General features: G+C 40.9%; 1 protein-coding gene across 3 annotated transcripts in view; it reads right to left on the reverse strand.

Moving 5' to 3' along the window:
- Osbpl1a (oxysterol binding protein like 1A) overlaps positions 1-15176 on the reverse strand; it is a 244204-nt gene extending 229028 nt beyond the window's left edge. Inside the window, exons 1-4 of one of the 3 annotated variants that reach the window (XM_042675295.1) lie at positions 15024-15176; positions 5030-5152; positions 1410-1495; positions 98-172 (exon numbers count right to left, since the gene is read on the reverse strand). In XM_042675295.1, coding sequence (XP_042531229.1) covers positions 98-172; positions 1410-1495; positions 5030-5150 — 282 coding nt within the window. In that variant the 5' untranslated portion in view covers positions 5151-5152; positions 15024-15176. Of the gene's footprint in view, positions 1-97; positions 173-1409; positions 1496-5029; positions 5153-5411; positions 5448-7913; positions 7933-15023 lie in introns of those variants that run through there. The other 2 variants (XM_042675297.1, XM_042675296.1) reach the window with 2 other exon arrangements.
- Between the last annotated feature and the right edge of the window lie 4493 nt (positions 15177-19669).

The following is a 19669-nucleotide window of genomic DNA, read 5'->3' on the forward strand; positions in this document are numbered from 1 at the left end:
TGCTCTTTTGACCCAAGGGTCTGTTTTATACAGCCTTTATGACTTTTCTTTTATGACTTCTTTTATGACTTTTGCAAACAGCAAAAATGTTCTTTACCTTTCGTCCTGTGAAGGCAGCTCGATGAAGTGGTGTATCTCCCATGTCATTTAATACATTCACATCTGCACCAGCCTAGAAAACACAAAAACTTTACATATCTTCCACAGAGCAAGAAATGTAAAACTCAATAGTCTTCTTTAAAAAAATATATTAAATGCTTCAAAGTTAGCATCATTAATATTGCTTAGTTGTCACTACTAAGAATAAATTCAATTCATGATAAAAGCAAATAGGTTTCCTGAAAGGCAAAAAACTACTAGATAAGTGGAAGAATAAACAATTGCTTTTCTTTAAAATGTATACATCATCATTCTGTTTCAGTAGTAATACTGAAAAAAAACGGTTTCTGAATATAATACTATTTCCTCCACCTTCAAGTTTTCAGATTTAAAAACAAATGCCACAAACATTTAGATGCACAGATAAATTGCAAGATGCAACCAATTTCAAAAGTTTCATATGGGGAAAGTAATACATATTGAGAAATACCAGGTCTCTATTCTCATTAACTATAGTGCTAAGATTCCTACTTTGTGTAATTATTTAGAATGTGCTTAAGTTTTTGCAATTGCTATATACATACTCATTTAACTAATATACCTATCTGGCCATCTTAAAGAGCCAATAATGTTGCACCTATAATCCTAGCTACTCAGAGAGGCTGACATCTGATCACAGTTCAAAGCCAGCCTAAGCAAGAAAGTTCATGAGATTCTTATCTCCAATTAAGCACCAAAAAAGCCAGAAGTCAATTTAAGCACCAAAAAAGCCAGAAGTGAGTCTGTGGTTCAAGTGGTAGAGTGCTAGCCTTTGACCAAAGAAAGCTTAGGGACAGTGTTGAGGCCCTGAGTTCAAGCACATGCACATACATACAAGGAAGAAAAAAACAATTATGTAAAAAATAAAATGATAAAACAGAATTTTAATGAAGCTAACCTAGCTCATGTGGTTATTAAAGAAAAATTAAGTGTTTTCATGAGTTATTGCTCTCAGTAGGCTTTTTTGTCGGTCGTGGGGCTTGAACTCTGGGCTTAGGCGCTGTCCCTCAGCTCTTCAGCTCAAGGTGAGCACTCTACCACTTGAGCCACAGCACCACTTCCAGTTTTCTAGTGGTTTTTTGGAGGCAAGAGTCTCATGGACTTTCCTGCCTGGGCTGGTTTTGAACCATGATCCTCAGATCTCAGCCTCCTGAGTAGCTAGGATTACAGGCATGAGCCACTGGCTCCTGGCTCAGTTGGCTTTTCTAAGACTTAAGTCTTACAATTTTCATAGTATTTATCTTTTAAAAAATTAAAGCCCATAAGCAGACCTTCAACAGATCATGGACAACTTGTTTATGTCCAAAATAGCATGCCAGATGAAGAGGTGTCCAGCCCAAGTTAGACTTACTTCTTCCTAAAATAAAATAAGATGAAGAATTTTTAGACACTATTTATATAGCTTTACAATAAACTGAACATCTCCTATAAGCTACATGAGTAATTAGCCAATGGGTCCTCACACTGCACTCTGAACAAGAGGCAAGAGACATGACATAGTAAGAAGGATAACAAGTGTGATGGATTAGTACAATGGACTACATCCAACTTTGATGCTGCCCCATTTTGGCAGTACTAGGGTTAACTAAGGGCCACCTTTTTGACCATCACCCTCATTCCTAAAGAGCAGAGGGAGACATGACTGGATTATATCAAACTACATGATCCCTATCAGTTTGCTGACTCCAGGCTTCTGAGTCTTTAAGCATCTTATCATCATATAGTAAAAGTTGTCATATGTGTAACATTTAATGACAAGCAACTCTTGTAGTATTAAGGATCAAATCCCAGCTAGGCAAATTTTCTACTACTGAGCTTCATCCTTCTCCCTACCAACTCTTTTTGAAAACCTGTACCACTGAAGGAAGGTGCACTGGGGAGCCAAGGGTAGTACAAGGAAAGTAAAAACTTGTAAGATAAGCAATCAGTAGAGTATTTCCTGCAGCATTTGGAACCCTGTTAGCTCTACAGATAGTTACTAAAATTGAGTCTTTGACTTAGATTTTAAAAAATCCCTGTTAATGAGAGTATTGGCTTACTTGAGTGATAAAGTCAAACTACGTAACCAGAAACAGTAAAAGAAAAAATAATGAAATGAAATATCAGATCTTAGAAAAAGAGCTGAGGGGTGAGGGGAATAACACAATTGACTGTTGGAGGGAAAAAAGCTATATAATTCAATCTTGAAAAATAGATAAAGGTCCCTATACCATAGAACTGAGCTCCAAAAGATTACCAAAAATTTTAATCAAGCTACAATGAATATCAATACCTCTATATCAAATACTCAATCCCATTATCAAAGCCCAGGAGCTCATTCTCCAGGGGAAGCTTAATGGCTAACACTGTAGGATCTCACCTGCATCCTACATATCCCTCAGCCCCTAGATTTCAGGTTCTGAACAAAATTTTTCAGGCCACCTACCTCTGAGAATCAACCACAGGTTTAGAAAATCTACCTCAGAAATCGACATGAGGCTACAGCTGTCAACAATTTACCCAAACCACTGCATCTGTTTCTTCTCAGGAGTGTCCTACAGAACCCTTAATTAACAATTAATAAATCCCAGTAGCTCTATTTCACATCTACTCCACTAAATGTCACTTTTGTCTTTTGTTCTGAAAAGAAACCTAGCGTCCCTGATAATCAACCCTGCCTCCATTCGCACACACCCACTGCACCTTACTGAACAGAGGCTAATGGAAGAACCTCCATATCAAAACTGTCTTGGTCAATAGCTTTTCCAGTCACATCACAATTCATTGAGCCACAGCTCCCACACATATTAACTCTGCTATCTCTGGTAGCTCCTAGTGACTGACCACTCACCAAATAACTAAGTAACACACTCTCCCCACAACAAATCCTGCCAGTATCCTAGACAGACTCACTGTCTATTGGTGTTGCTATTCTGATTCCTAACTTCCCTTGTTTCTCAAAAACTGTGCTTCTGCCTAATGTGAGATGCCCACTGACAAAGCCCAAACTTGAATGCCACTATGAACTTAGCCACTCCTCCCTAAACTCCCAACATTCTAGCTTGTGCATACAAGTATACCCCAGATTTCTTTTTTTTTTTTTCCTTTTGGGTCCAGTCATGGGGCCTGAACTCTGGGCCTGGGCACTGTCCCTCAGCTCTTCAGCTCAAAGCCAGCACTCTACCGCTTGCGCCACAGCGCCACTTCCAGCTTTTTTTTTCTGCTTATTGGTGCTGAGGAATCGAACCCAGGGCCTTGAGCAAGTACGGCAAGCGCTCTACCACTGAGCCACCTTCCCAGCCCTACCCCAGATTTCTCTAAGTTAATCAACCTCTCAGATCTTTAATCATAGTCCTGCCTTCACCTCCTTCAATAAATCTGTCATTCTTTGAGACTTCATGCCATCATTTTGAAATCAACAGCCTCATCTCTATCATTGTCAAAACAGTCTAGAACACTCCCAAAGAATGATCAACACAATAGCTCAGTTTCTCCATAATCATAACCACATTAATAGCGAAGAAAAATACCAGAACCTTGATGAGTGATGGCACCATATGGTTACATTCAGGATTACATTCTTTAACTAAACAGGCATGCTACAATTCCAAGTTGCAGTGCTTCTCCCATGTCCCTCAACAGCTATTCCAATGCATTCCTATTCTTCTCAAGAAGACACTTCACTCCTTAGTAATCACACCATGCCTTTCAGCTTCACAGAAGAAGCAGAAGCTTTCCTACAACTCCCCAGGTTTCCTGGAAACCAGTCTACCGTCCTACTTACATGAACATGCTTTCTGTCATCTTTTCCTCTTCATATAAAAGATTCCAGCCCTTCTGTCTCCTCATGCACTTCTTTTTTCCTCTATCTTAACGTTCTCCTCCTTCTGTGCCTCACAGGAAGGAGAAAAGTGCTCTCTACCATGTAACCAGCAAAAATATGCCAACAACCAACTTTCCCTACTAATTTCCCTCTTCTTCACCCTCCCTTCTCACATCCACTATTTACTTGCTCTTTCTATCTCATTTCTGCTGTAACAACTTCCCACCTATTGCATACTAGCTTCATCTCCCACCATGTCATTAACATGGCCCTCAACTTTCACGAAAAATGCTCATTAAATCCCAAGGATTTAATGATCGTTTCAGGATTTTCAGGATCACCTCATTCTATCACCTGCCAGCATTTCCTCCCTGGCGTCTATAGCCCTGCATTCTGGTTTCAATTAAATATCTCTGGAACTTCCTCCAAGAGGGGGTTCACTTATTATTGTCAACTTGTAATAGTATTTCCTAGTATAAATAGTATTTATATATACATAAATATATGTAAACATTTATAACTGCTTTAATGTTGTTTACATGCTACTGACTTCCAAGTCCAGATTTCTACTTTCCCTTCTTTTTTACACATCTTCCATGTAGGTGGCACAGGATAACCTTGTGCTCCAGAAGTTGAAGGCTTAGTTCCTCCTTCATTCTATGTATGTATGTATATTCACTCAAAAACTACCCATTCTTTAATTCACAACTGACTACTCCATCATTCACCTACTTTTTCATGACACACATTAGCATCAGGCTTACCAGGCTTCTCCTTTACCAAGATAAAAGACAGATTTATGCTGGCTCTGATAGCTCACACCTATAATCCTAACTAAGATCTAGAGTACTACACTTTGAAGTCAGCCAAGCAGAAAGACCATGAGACTCCATATCCAGAATAACCAGCTAGAAGCATGGCTGAAGTGGTTGAATACCAGTAAAGCAAGCAAGTCCAAGACCTGTATTGAAACCCCTTGTAATGGCAGAAAAAAAAAAGATTTATTGTATGCAAGATTAAGGTTGAATATTCTAGAAAGTAGTTAAGACACATGAAACATTAAAAAAAAAAAAAACATTCAAAGCTCACCTTTGCAATTAATAACAGCAATCACTTCATTCCTCTCCATGGTTTCTAATAGTTGTCTTACCTCTTCAACATTGCCATTTCTGGCATGATGAAGAAGCTGTTGCTCTGTTTCTGTGTTCATTTCTACATTAATAATAATGATAATGTTATTATCTGGGAATGTAATTGGCTTTTATATCTTACCTGCTAACAAAGAAAGGAAAACAAAACATCTTTTTGCAACTAATAAGACAGACACGGTGAATTGTTTTGCAGGGCCAAAACTCAAATGAGATTCCTTGCTTTTTGTAATATTACTGAAGGAATTACACTAGACATAAGTGCAAGCTTAGTTTCCTCAACTACAAAATACAACAAACCTCCAGGCACTAGGGGCTCATACCTGTAATCCTAGCTACTTGGGAGTCTGAGAATGGGAAGATCACAGTTCTAAGTCCAGCCCAGGCAGTGAATTCTACAAGACTCCATCTCTATGAAAGAAAATGGACATGGTGATTGATGTATGCTTGTTATCCGAGCCTAGGAGGTGATCAAAGTCCAAGCATGTGCCTGAGCAGGAAGTGAGAGACTGTATCTCAAAAATAAGAAGTGCAAATAAGGGTTGGACATGTGATTCATCACCAGATCAAAAACAAGCAAGAATAAGGTCCTGAATGCAAACTATAATACTTAAAAAAATCTCCTGAGCTCTTGTGAGATTCTATGAAAGTATTTTGTCAAACACATAGTATTATGCAAATAGAATTAAAATATGAGCAGTTATATAGAAATGTTATGACAGTAAAAATGTAAATTAATATATTAAGAAAACAGTCCAAAACTATGAATAGAAAAATAAATTTTAGACAATATATTTTTTCTTATGTTCTTACCAAGCACAAACAAAATGCAAAAACCATAACCAAATTTGAAGAATTTGGCAACACGAGCAAATATAAATATCAAATCCCAGTAGTGCATATTTCAGTCTAATAATCAAGTCAAATAAATGAAATACAAATGTTTGCCCATTAGATAAGCAAAAGCTAAAAATAAAACTGAGAATACATATCACCAGCATGAACAGGAAATGTACACTTCAATAAACTGCTAATCAATATGAATATAAATATATGCAATCATTCATGTTACGTTGAGATAATGGATGAAAAAATGAAGCAGTGGTACTCACTAGAAACTCTGTTGAAAATTAACTCTACAACTTGTTAGTGAGCATGGGAGGGAAAAACTGGGAATGAAGGGGTAACATTGTCCAAAAAGATATGTACTCATAAGCCAGATGCCCATGGCTCGTGCCTGTAATCCTAGCTACTCAGGAGGCTGAGATATGAGGATCATGGTTCAAAGCCAGCCCGAGCAAGAAAAGTCCATGAGACTCTTATCTCCAATAAACCACTAGAAAACCGGAAGTGGCGCTGTGGCTCAAGCGGTAGAGCGCTTGCCTTGAGCTGAAGAGCTGAGGGACAGCGCCCAAGTCCAGAGTTCAAGCCCCACAACCGACCAAAAAAAAAAAGAAAGAAAGAAATGTACTCATTACCTGACTTAGGTAACTATAATCCCTCTTCTATACAACATTTTTTTTGCAAATTCTGTATTGTGATTGATTACATAATTTCACAAATTTTACAGTATTGTGGGATAGTGATGCTTAGTTAAATCCACAAACACATTCTAACTTTCATGGGATAAATTGTCTATCGTGGTCTATAAGGTTTATGAATTCTATGGGCTTTGACAATACAGTTATTTCTTCCACATCAGGTGATGTGTACATTCCTTTCCTTTTGTATAGTGTCAGCTATTCCCTCTTTCCCACTCATTCCCTCCCTCCCCACACTGCCATTGAGTTGCTTGATTCATTTTGATCAATGTCCCACTGTTGGGACATTGATGGGTCCCACTGTTGGATGTTTTTCCCTTATTCCTTCTAGTTTTGTGTCCTCCTCCTAGTTTCCCTCTGTTGTGTACACATATGTGTGATCAGCAGCATGGGGTTATTTAGTAGTGATTAGACCAGATGAGTGGGAGGTCCTTTGTTTCTCAAGTCTTGTTATCACCTTACATTTTGGATTTGACATCCACTTATCAGGGAGACCATGTGCCATTTGCCTCTTTGCTCTTGACTTACCGCACTCATGAGTTCTTCTAGTTACATCCATTTCCCTGCAAATGCCATTATTTTGTCCTTTCTAATGGCTGCATAAATATTCCATTGTGTTCTATACAACATCTTTATAATAATAATTTTTTAAAAAGAAAAAAGCTGTAATCCTAGCTACTCAGAAGGCTGAGATGTGAGGATCACAGTTCAAAGCCAACCCTGGCAGGAAAGTCCATGAGACTCTTCTCTCGAATTAACCTCCAGAAAACCAGAAGTGGAGTTGTGGCTCAAAGTGGCAGAGCACAAGCCTTGAGCAAAAAGTTCAGGAACAGAAGAAAGGAAGAAAGGAAGACAGGAAGAAAAAGACAGACAGACAGAAAGAAAGAAAGAAGGAGAGAGAGGGAGAGAGAGAGAGAGAGAAAGAAAGAAAGAAAGAAAGAAAGAAAGAAAGAAAGAAAGAAAGAAAGAAAGAAAGAAAGAAAGAAAAGAGAGAAAGAAAGAAAGAGGAGGAGAGAGAGAAAGAGAAAGAAAAAGGGGGAGGGGGAGAGGGGGAGAGAATGAGAGTGAGAGAGAGAGAGAGAGAGAGAGAGAGAATAATGATTTTGCAATACCAAATAAGCTTCAAAATATACACATACCACCAGATGTAAGTGGCTCACAGTTATAATCCTAGCTACTCAGGAATCTGGAGGATAGCATTTTGAAATCAGCACAGGCTTTTTAGAAAAGTCCACTAGACTTCATCTCCAAAATACCCAGCAAACAGTAGGACTAGAAACATACCTTAAGTGGTAATTAGTTGAATAAACAAGCCTAGGAAGTGAGAGTCCCTGAGTTTATGCCCCAGTACTGGAAGAAAAAAAATACTTTTCTTTACAAATTTATTTCTGGAAATCTACTTATAGAAACATACAGATTATTTTATAAGCATGCTCATAAGGACTGTATTACTTGTAGTAGTGAAAAAGTTAGAAACCCCTTGTACATCAACAACATCAAAAAAATTCTCTAGAGAAGCTAAAACTATGGTCGCTAGGTTAGAGGATGAATGAAGAGAATTGAAGACGTGTTTCATAAACCAACAGACTATGCAGTGAATGCTGATCTCCAGCCCTACTGCACTAATCAGCATTCCTAATTCTAGCAAAGCTAAGTTCCACTTTCCAAGAGACTAAGTTACTTATATTCCCCATGGGAAAACACATTCCAAGAAGGAAAATTCCAGAAGCTCCTGGTAATGGTCAGGACAGGTGGGCCTTACAGTGAAGCTAGTAGCCAATAGGTCATCTATTTTCTCAGTTTCCTATCATCTGCCTAGTTCCCCATTCTTATATAAGAGCCAACTTATTGACAAGACATGTTCGACAAGAAATGTACTCACTACCTTACTTATGTAACTTTAACCCCTATGTGTATCACCTTGACAATAAAATTTAAATTTAAATTAAAAAACCAAAGACTAAAATATAAGAGCTTAAAACTAAATGAACAAGGAAGAAAGCAATCTAGGGAAAATTGATTCAGAGAAAAAGTTCAAATAAGAATATATATGCAGGCTGGGTGCTGGTGGTTCATGCCTATAATCCTAGCTACTCAGGAGGCTGAGACCTGAGGATCACAGTTCAAAGCCAGCCCGGGGAAGGAAAAGTCTGTGAGACTCTAATCTACAATAAACCACTCAGAAAACCAGAAGTGGCACTGTGGCTCAAGTGGTAGAGCACTAGCCTTGAGCTGAAAAGCTGAGGGACAGCACCTAGGCCCAGACTTCAAGCCCCATGACCGACAGAAAGAGAGGGAGGGAGGGAGAGAGAGAGAGAGAGAGAGAGAGAGAGAGAGAGAGAGAGAAAGAGAAAGAGAGAGAGAGAGAGGGAGAGAGGGAGGGAGGGAGGGAAGGAGGGAGGGAGGAAGGAAGGAAGGAAGGAAGGAAGGAAGGAAGGAAGGAAGGAAGGAAGGAAGGAAGGACAGACATTATTATATACTTTTAAGAATGACAGCTGGGTCCTGGTCGCTCATGCCTACAATTCTAGGCACTCAGGAGGCTGAAATCTGAGGATCACGGTTCAAATTAAGCCTGGATAGGAAAATCCCTGAGACTCTTATCTCCAATTAATCAACAGAAAACCTGGAAATGAAGCTTGGCTCAACAACTCTACCAAGGTAGAGCACTACCCTGGAGCAAAAGAGCTCAAGCTCTGCGTTCACGCCCCACAACCACCACCACCAACCACAACTAAAAGAGTAACAAGCTGAGCTAGGCACTGGTGTCTCACAACTGTAATCTTAGCTACTCAGGAGGCTAAGATCTGAGGATCACTGTTCAAAGCCAGTTCAGACAGGAAAGTCTGTTAGACTCTTAACTCCAATTAACTACTAGAAAACTGGAAGTATAGGGCTGGGAAGGTGGCTCAGTGGTAGAGCGCTTGCCTTGCATGCATGAGGCCCTGGCTTCGATTCCTCAGCACCACATAAGCAAAAAGAAAAAAAGCTGGAAGTGGCGCTGTGGCTCAAGTGGTAGAGCACTACCCTTGAGCTGAAGAGCTGAGGGACAGCGCCCAGGCCCAGAGTTCAGGCCCCACAACCAGACCCAAAAAAAAAAACAACAAAAACTGGAAGTGCAGCTATGGCTGAAAGTAGTAGAGTGCTGGCCATCAGCAAAAAAAAACCAAAAAACAAAAAAACAACTCAGGGACAAGAGCCAGGCCCTGAGTTCAAGCCCCACAATCAAAAAAACAAAAACAAAACACAGGTTGGTTGGAAAGAATGGGACAAAATGTTGAAAATTATTGTGAACTCCTTTGTTCAACTATGTAAATGTTTAAAAAAAAAAAAAAAAAAGCCAGGCACCAGTTGGGCTCACACCTGTAATCCTAACTACTCAGGAAGCTGAGATATGAGGTCCTCAGCTCAAAGCTAGCCTGGGCAGCAAAGTCTCAGGAAGCTGAGTTATGAGGACCTTAGTTCAAAGCTAGCCTGGGCAGCAAAGTCTAAGAGAATCTTATCTCCAATTAACCACCAAAAAGCCAAAAGTGAAGCTGTGGTTCAGGTGGTAGAGTGCTAGCCTTTAGCTCAGGGACAGTCTCAGGCCCTGAATGCAAGCTTTAGGACCTGCACCATAAATAAAAATAAAAAACTAAGAAAGTATCCAAATAATGGCAATTTAAGGAAAGCAACAATTTATAAGTTCTTTTTGGAAGTACTCACCTGTTGTTCAGTTATGAAATTACTTAATTTCTAACTCTGTGAAACTTTCATATTCAGTCAGTGTGATGACTAAAAAAAAAATTGCTCTTCTGGGGAGAAAAGAGTTGGCTAAAGTTATTATGTCATTTTAAAGTTTGAAAACCATTGAAATCACTATAAAATGCTCATATCAAGTTAACACTAATAATATTTGGTATTATTTACACTAATGATATTTGGTATTGTTTACCTAGTCTTTTGTTCATTCTGTTAATATTCATATACCATAAAGATATAGGAACACCAACCCTATTTACTTGGCATTTATTGTTTTATCTATTTTCAATTGGAAGGTTTACATAAATAAGTTGTGTATACACATATATATACACATGTATGTGTATATATAGTGTTAAAATTGATGAGAATAAGCTTCATTGCTTTGCTTTATGAAACTTTTTAAACTTCAAGTGCTAAAATTTTTTCTTTGTTCCAAATATCAAAAAGTAATCCTAGCTTTACCCCTGCTTTGAATTTCAACTTCCTACTTCAAAACAACTGAGTTTCTGGGGCACTGGTGGCTTGTACCAACAATTCTAGCTACTCAGGAGGCTGAGATCTGAGGATCAATGTTTGTTTGGTTTTTTTTTTGGTCCGGTTGTGGGGCCTGAACTCTGGGCCTGAGCACTGTCCCTCAGCTCTTCAGCTCAAGGCTAGTGCCCTACCACTTGAGCCACAGTGCCACTTCCGGTTTTTTTTCTTTTTGCTTATGTGGTGCTGAGGAATCGAAGCCAGGGCCTCAGGCATGCAAGGCAAGCGCTCTACCACTGAGCCAACTTTCCAGCCCCATGAGGATCAATGTTGGAAGCCAGACCAGGCAGGAAAGTAAGATACTTCCTTCCAAAAATCCAGAAGTGGAAATGTGGCTTAAGTGGTAGAGCACTAGCCTTGAGCAAATAACCTCAGGAACAGTACCCAGGACACCAAAAAAAAAAAAAAAAAAGAGTCTACAGAAACAAAACAGAAGTCCATGAAACAAATCTTTTGGTAATGAAAATACAAGGAGGTTCATGAAAAACTACCTTTTAATGATAAAATTCCTTAAACTTCATACAAAATGATTTGAAGGTTTTCCAATTTTATTTCACATATGAAAATCATCTTGAAAATTAAATGAAACTCACTGTATAAGACTGACCAGTAATGCATAATGGCAAGTTTGTTTTTTTTTGGAGGGGGGTGGAGGGTGTGTGTGTATGTGTGTATGTGTGTGTGTGTTTGGTTTTTTTTGGAGGGGGGTGGAGGGTGTATGTGTGTGTGTTTTTCTTTGGAGGGGGGTGGAGGATGTGTGTGTGTGTGTGTGTGTGTGTGTTGCTCCTGAGGCTTGAACTCATGGCCTGAGCACTCACTGTCCCTGAGTTTCTTTTGCTCAAGGTTAAGTGCTCTACCACTTGAGCCACAGTACCACTTCCAGTCTTTTTGGTAATTTATTGGAGATATAAGAGTCTCACAGACTTTCCTGTGTGGGCTGACTTCAAACTTTAATTCTCACATTTAAGCATCTGGAGTAGCTAGGATTGCAGACCTAAGCCCCCTGCTCTCCACTAGCAATTTTTCAAGAGAAACTTTTCTTTTTCTTCTCAATGCTGGTGATAAAAGCTAACAAGCATTTTCCACTGTACCACAGCGACACTCCTCTGCCAAAAAGAAAAAAAAAAAAAAAAGGCAGGGGTCTGGCTATGTTGTTCAGGCTGGCCTCAAACACCTCCTATATAACTGGGACTGGAAGCGGGGACAAATGGTATGGGACACTATACTAGCTTAAAAAGGGAAGCTAAGTGGGAAGTACACAAGTGGTTTACTTTCCACTGTCACATGATAGAAAAACATACAATTAAGAACTGCTTTCACTATACAGTAGTTTCCTACTTGTAGGTAGATTTATAAAGGAACTCAACTATCCAAGTGACTATCCTTAAAACTGACTGTACTAACACATTATTAGTGGGAGAAATCATGTGAGGAAAAAACTAGACATTTCTAGGGAAAGCATTCATATAATTTACTGACACCAGAATCATAAATATATACTGCACACAGTGCAGTGCCTTTTCTGAAACTGAACTAATGAATTGTTGGCACTATTGTCTACACTGATAAAACCTGTGTTCTTTCTAGGAACTGAAGGAATTTACAAGGTCCTCAACAAAATTCTGATTACCATCAGACCCACCTAAAAAAAACGAACTGACTAAAGACTAAACCATTTGAAGTATCTCACATGCTTGTGCTACCTTATTCTCTCTCAAGAATAGACTACTTTCAGGAATTTTGTGACCAGTGGACTTCCTTTCTCAGTACTTAGGAAGCTTAGCTTCTAGTGGTATCAACAGATAAGAATTTGCCAACAAATTCCAACATATATATATATATTTGAAAAAATATAACCAATACCCGGATATCTCTCTAAAGCCAGTAGGAAAATTTTGTAATATATTTATTAGACATCAAGCCATGTTATTTGCCCCCCAAAAAAAATTAAAAAAAAAAAAAAGGACTGGCTGTGGTGTTGTTTTTTGTTTTGGCTTAAGTTGTTCATTTGGTCACATTATCATTTGCCTTTAAGAGATACCAGAGGAGAACTATTATTACATGTTTATAAGATGATTTCTATATTGCTTTGTATGTCCTTCCCCCACGGTATAACCCCTGCTTTCACTGTATTTGATGTTGGTATAATTTGTGGAGGGGAAGGGAAAAAACAAATCGTTTAACTAGGGATACAAGTGGACCCATTGCACAATGAGATGTACAAGTCGTAATGTCAAAAAACGAACTTTACAACTTTGGGGGGTAGGGATGGGGATGGAGGGGGAGATGGGAAGGGATGGGAAGGGGAAACAAAGAGGAGGCAACAATGCTTGATAAGAAATGTACTTGTTATCTTTTTTTTTTGGGGGGGGGGTCGGGTCGTGGGGCCTGAACTCTGGGCCTGGGCGCTGTCCTTCAGCTCTTCAGCTCAAGGCTAGTGCTCTACCACTTGAGCCACAGTGCCACTTCCAGCTTTTTTTCTTTTTGCTTATGTGGTGCTGAGGAATCGAAGCCAGGGCCTCATGCATGCAAGGCAAGCGCTCTACCACTAAGCCACCTTCCCAGCCCCTATACTCATTATCTTGCCCATGTAATTGTAACTCCTCTGTATGGTATTCTCACAATTAAAAAAATAAAAATAAATAGAGAAAAAAAACTACTACCTAAGGAAGTCTAAGCACTGAACTGTATCTGCAAAAATAGGCAGCCTCCAAAGACAGGGATTAGCCACCAGCCACAAATTCCTGCAGTTTCACAATAAAATAATTATCAAGTATCATTGATAAAGGACTCTTCCAAATCTTACCCAGAGGGACACCTTCTTTTTTTTTTTTTTGGCCAGTCCTGGAGGCTTAAACAGGGACTGGGCACTGTCCCTGAGCTTCTTTTGCTTAAGGCTAGCCATATCACTTCTGGCTTTTTGTTTATGTGGTACTGAGGAATCGAACCCAAGGCTTCATGCATGCTAGGCAAGCTCTCTACCACTAAGCCACATTCCCAGCCTTGGGACAACTATGTCTGATAAAACTAAAGCTGTTACCTCCATTGAATTATCTATTGCTCAGTACAGCAGAAGTTGCTCAGCCTGAGAGAAATGGAAAAAAAAAAAAGAAGAAATTAATGTTACTGACCATTCGTTTTCTCCCTGAAGGTTGTAGATACAGCCTCCCTAGTAATTTAGGACTATCAGAGGGGGGGGGGGGGGGGGGGGTTGTAGCCATTCAGTAGTTAATAAAGAGCTCTTTAAACTCTCGGCTGAGGGATTTATAATTTACACTTACCACACCACAATAGTAACCGTACTGCAACTAGAATGCAAACAACAATAGCCCTCCAAAGAAAGCACACTATTTTCCAAATGTTGAGTAGAGAACAAGAATGTTCCAAGCTCCAAATCCAAAATGCCACCTAATGGAGAGACAAACAAGCCATGTCAGGAAAACACACGGTTGTCTTAAAACCTCGCGGATGCACTGGCAAGACCGAAGCAGCCTTATCATCACCAGGGAGGCGGTTCAATCCCACGTCGTGTGCCTAAACACCGACACCTGAGAACGAAATCGCGCTCGCCCTAGTCAGGGCTTCCCGCCAATTCCCAGCGACGGGGAGGACACGGATCTTTCCAGCTGGGGTCTTGCGCCCGGCTTGGAAATCTCCCTTGGGTTCTTCCAGGGTTTGCGGCGCTGGCCACGCGGGACCCCGTCGCAAGGTCACGTGAACAACGCATGACTTGTATTGTGGACCCGGCGGCTGCCGGCTGGAGGGACACTGAAGTCAGGATGCGCGCCAGACGCCGCCGAGAAACCGGGGTGCCCGGGGAGGGCGTACGTAGGTGATGCCTGGGGCACCCGCAGGAACCCGCGGTCCCCGGCGAGCAAGCGCAACAAGTGCCCACCGGCTGTGACTCCTAACAACTTCCCGGAGCGCTGCAGAAGCCAGGGGGCGGCCGGGCGGCCACGCTCCGCGACCCCCGCCACGACCCCGACCCACCTCTCAGACGCCGGAGACGCGCACGCGCGCCACGCGCGGGCAGCCCACCCCCGACCGCCAGGCCACCCGGCCTAGGATCCCCGGCGCCGGAGCCGCTTCGGACCCAGGCGGGGTCGGCCGCGAGAAACTGACCTCTGCGGTCACTCGGGCTCCGGAGGCGAGGGGCCAAGGCCACGGGCCTTCCGGCTGCCCGCCCCACGTCGGCGGGCCGGCGTCGCCGACTGTGGGTGGCGCTGGCCTCCCAACGCGGGGAGGCCGGAGGAGCTCGGGACGGCGCGGCTGGGCGAGTGACGCGACCGCTTCCCGCGGCCCGCCGGGTGAGTGCCCGCCCGCTCGCACGCGCGCGCCAGAACAGCTGGAGCCCCGCCAGACACGTGACCGGGGGCGGAGTCATGCCACGCCCCTGGCCTGCTCGGGGGCGGGCGGGGGCGGGCGGGGGCGGGCGGGGGCGGGCGGGGGACACGCCAGGCTTTAATTCCCTTTGTGGGGACAGGGGTGGAGCCTTCGCGCTCCCGCCCACCCAATTCCTAAGGGAAACCAGGGGCCCACCCTACCTGGAGCTAACAGGTGGCCCGAGAAATCTCTAAACTAAAGCGAAACATACATAATGGGTTAATACTCTGCAAATGAGATACTAATCAAATCCATCGCCCAGCTTTCCAGATATTTCACCCCCTTCGAGGGTGACTTGACTTTGGGGAACTTACTGGGCAGTGTAAATGAGCTACACCTTTCTCTTTCACAAGTCAAAAGATGGCCTTAAAATGTAATAATGTAACTAGGAGAAACTATGTATCAGTGAGACAGAAATAGAAACAAAGATTTACGAAATGTCTTTCAAAGTAATATTTCAAGAACAGCCCACCTTTTCAGATTGGATGTCCACCCCATGATGTGAAGGTTCAAACCCATATACCATTTCAGCTTTAAAAATATTTATGCCTAACTAAAATGACAGGAAATTATAAGAAAAGTTTCTCTGCTTTTTGAATTTTATAAGTATTCAGTTTACATATTTTTAAAAAGTAAAAAAATTAACAAATAGGTATCATTCAAGAGTGTAGTTCTTTAAAGTCAAATGAAGTCTAGAAATGTGCTGAAAACCTATGATAGACCAATTACTCATTGGGCTACATATGATATATCATGTAGCCTTGCTTGTATATGACAAATTGGTAGCATCATTTATTAATAAAATGAGCACTTCTCCAAGGAGATATTTCAATTGAGAAATGTGTGGTGACTAAGACAGCCAAATTTGATTCAGAAAAAAAAGAAACCTCAGCACTGATTTTCTAAGGATAATCAACTATTGCTATGGTTGAAATAAAAGTTGACTATTAAAATAACTTTCCACAGGATTCCACAAAAGCCTTTATTTACTCTGTGGTTATTTAATTGCCTAAATTCATGAGGTTTACTTTGCAACTCTTTTCTTCAATTTGCAAATGAAAAATAGTTCTTAGCCAATATGAAGAGAAAGAATTAAACTGGAGCACTGGTAATGCTAGCTATGCTATGTGAAGATCTCAGTTAGAAGTGAGTCCCAGCAGCAAAGTCTGAGATACTCTATCTCCAATGAACCAGCAAAAATCCCAGGTTGGCACTTTGGAAAGCAGTATGGAGGTTCCTCAAAAGACTTCACATAGAGCTCCCCTATGACCCAGCAATCCCACTTTTGGGCATTTACCCAAATGTTTACAAACAGGACCACACTAAAGCTACCAGCACAACTATGTTTATTGCAGCATTATTTACCATAGCTAAGATATGGAACCAACCCAGATGCCCCTCAGTAGATGAATGGATCAAGAAAATGTGGTATATATACACAATGGAATTCTATGCCTCCATCAGAAAGAATGACATTGCCCCATTTGTTAGGAAATGGAAAAACTTGGAAAAAATTATATTAAGTGAAGTAAGCCAGGCCCAAAGAAACATAGGTCCCATGGTTTCCCTTATTTGCAATATCTAGTATATGTATGAGTCAAGCAGAAAAGGTCAGATAATGTGATGTTAGGAAAATGAACCCTTAGATATGTATTTTAATGTTTTTTTCCTTCATGCATTTGTTTCTAACTCATTTATAAGATTATTTCTTTGTTGCTTTGTATGTCCCTCCCGCACAGTGTAACCCCCGCTTTCACTATATTTGATGTCAGTATAACATGTGGAGGAGATGGGGACAAACAAGTCGTTTAAGGATTCAGGTGGACCTGTTGCAACAATGAGAAGTACAAAATGTCATGTCAAAACCAGCTTTACAATGTCGGTGTGGGGGGGAAAGGGGGGTATGATTGGGTGGGGGGAGGGGGGAGGCTGGGAAGGGAGGTGAAGGGTAAACAAAGGAGGAGGCTGCAATGCTTGGTAAGAAATGTATGCATTATCCTGTCCATGTAATTGTAACCCCTCTGTACAGTATGTTCTCAAATAAAATAAAATAAAATTTAAAACAACAACAACAACAACAAAGAAATGTATACATTATCCTGCCCATGTAATTGTAACCCCTCTGTACAGTATGTTCACAAAAATAAAATAAAATAAAAATCCCAGGTTGGGGACATGGCTCAAGTAGTAGAACACTAGGCATGAGTGAAAAGCTGAGCTAGCATGAAGTCCTGAGTTCAAGGCCTGCTACACACACACACACACACACACACACACACACAGATGGAATACTAATCATTACAACTATCCATAAGAAGTTTTAGTCTTAGTAGGATTATTAGTTGTACTGTGTTTTTACAGGACTAATACAGATTTTAAAAAAACCCACAAGAATGATAGAATTTATTGTTCTAGAACACTACTATTTTGTGGAACTTTCTGCAGAGATGGAAATGTTCTATAATTCTAGATTGTCCATTCAGGAACAACTAGCCAGCCACATATGGCTGCTGAGTGCTTGAAATTTAATTTATGTGACTAAAGATTTTAATTTTAAATATTTTAAATGTAAATAGACACATAAGTTTAGCAGTTGCCATATTGAATAGTACCATTCTAAGCAATCACTATCATCCTGCTTTATTTTTTTAAAAAATTTGGCAGACATGGGCCTCTGGAAGTAATTACTATTTCCCTCCACTCTCCTTTCTGAGCATAAGAGCAGGAACACATTTTAACTTTGCAGTTGGATTACATTAAAGTAATTGAAATACCTATCTACAATGAATATAGGAAAAGAAAAAGAAGCTCTGGAGTGATGGGAAAGGAATTTCAGACTAACTCTAGGCCCTGCCATTCCAGGCTTATCTGATGTAGACTGAAAAGTTCACCAGGTAAATTCGACCAGGATGGACTTACCCAGAATTGCCCATTGCCTTTGTTCACACATGATTCATCTGGGATTCTTTTGTCTCAGAATCCATTAGGAGACTATGATTCTCTATAACTATCTCACATCTCAGAGTCCCTCCAAAATCTGAGCTACTTCCAAATGTAATACCTAATGTTTGTCCCAACAGTTTTGTGTTAAACCTGAGACACCTCAGATTCTACCTTATGTGTTACATGCTTTACAAACATTCCCCTGATGCCAATGTGGCTTTGAAGTGCCACAGGAGCATGCTGAAGGCTTCTTATATCTTATTAAAGGGAGCATTTTATGGACTGAGACGTTGGGTAATTACTGAAAAGTAGGTCAGATGTCATCAGGCAAATCCAGATAAAGTTGCTCTGGGGGAAATTAACCATCCCTACACCTACATATTAAACATATTGTACTTATTATTAATTCTAGGCAATCAAGGCATGAGTTCATTGGAGGGTTTTCTCTCTTAAAAGCTCTCTATTTACTTTTTTTTTTACTTTTTGCTATTTGTGCATTAGCTTCAGTTCATTTAATAACTGAAAGGAGCTGTTATATTTTCCATGTATTAAATTCTAGACTTAATTCGGTCCCTGTTTCTCTTTTCCAGGGTTCTAACACACAGATATTTAAGCAACTGCCTTCCACCAAAGACTGATTTTACTGGCTCTCCACAACATAAAAAGTTTGAGAAGACCCTCTAAGTCCATTGGCTAACTTAAGCAAAAAGGGAAGGTACTGCACAGATACCAAACCAAAACAAGTAGCGGAAATTGGCCAGGCAGGAACTTGAGGCAATTTTAGGGATCAGGACATGAGAAATTAGTTTGAAATTCTTCTGGGGTCCACTGCTGGGAGAACACATTCCAGTTATTTTCATCCCCTATCCTGTGGAGTGTGTATGTGTGTGTATGTGTGTGTGTGTGACAGAACCATGCACATTCGGGCTGAGGACTTTATGTTCTTGCTCAGCTCGTGACTGTCACTCCACTACTTGAGCCATACCTGCTGTCCAACGTTTGCTTATTAATTAGAAATAGAGTCCCACAGACTTTTCTGTCTGGGCTAGCTCCAAACCATGATCCTCTAGCCTCAGCCTCCTGAGTAGGGTTACAGGTTTGAGTCACCAGGGCCCAGCTGGGGGCCCTGGTGGGGGAATCCATGGCTTTTTCCATAAGACAGGAATTCTTTGGTCAGAATTTCCAGCTCAACCTTAATCCTTTAGTTTTAGAAAGCCTGCCCTAAGCAGGTCACTTATGCCTATAATCCTAGCTACTTGGGAGACTAAGACTGGGAGGATCATGTTTCAAGGCTGGCATAGGTAGAAAGTTTGTGAGATCACACATGTGCTTCTCGACCTATACCTAGGTGAAGTGATACACACCTTGTGAGAAACAGATTAGGAGAATCTGAGTTCCAGGTGAGCCCAGGCAGAGTAATCATGTGTTTAAACTCCTTGGTG

The sequence above is a fragment of the Dipodomys spectabilis genome, unplaced genomic scaffold, assembly GCF_019054845.1.
Source record: "Dipodomys spectabilis isolate Male_0828 unplaced genomic scaffold, ASM1905484v1 ptg000024l, whole genome shotgun sequence".
Lineage (NCBI taxonomy): Eukaryota > Metazoa > Chordata > Mammalia > Rodentia > Heteromyidae > Dipodomys > Dipodomys spectabilis.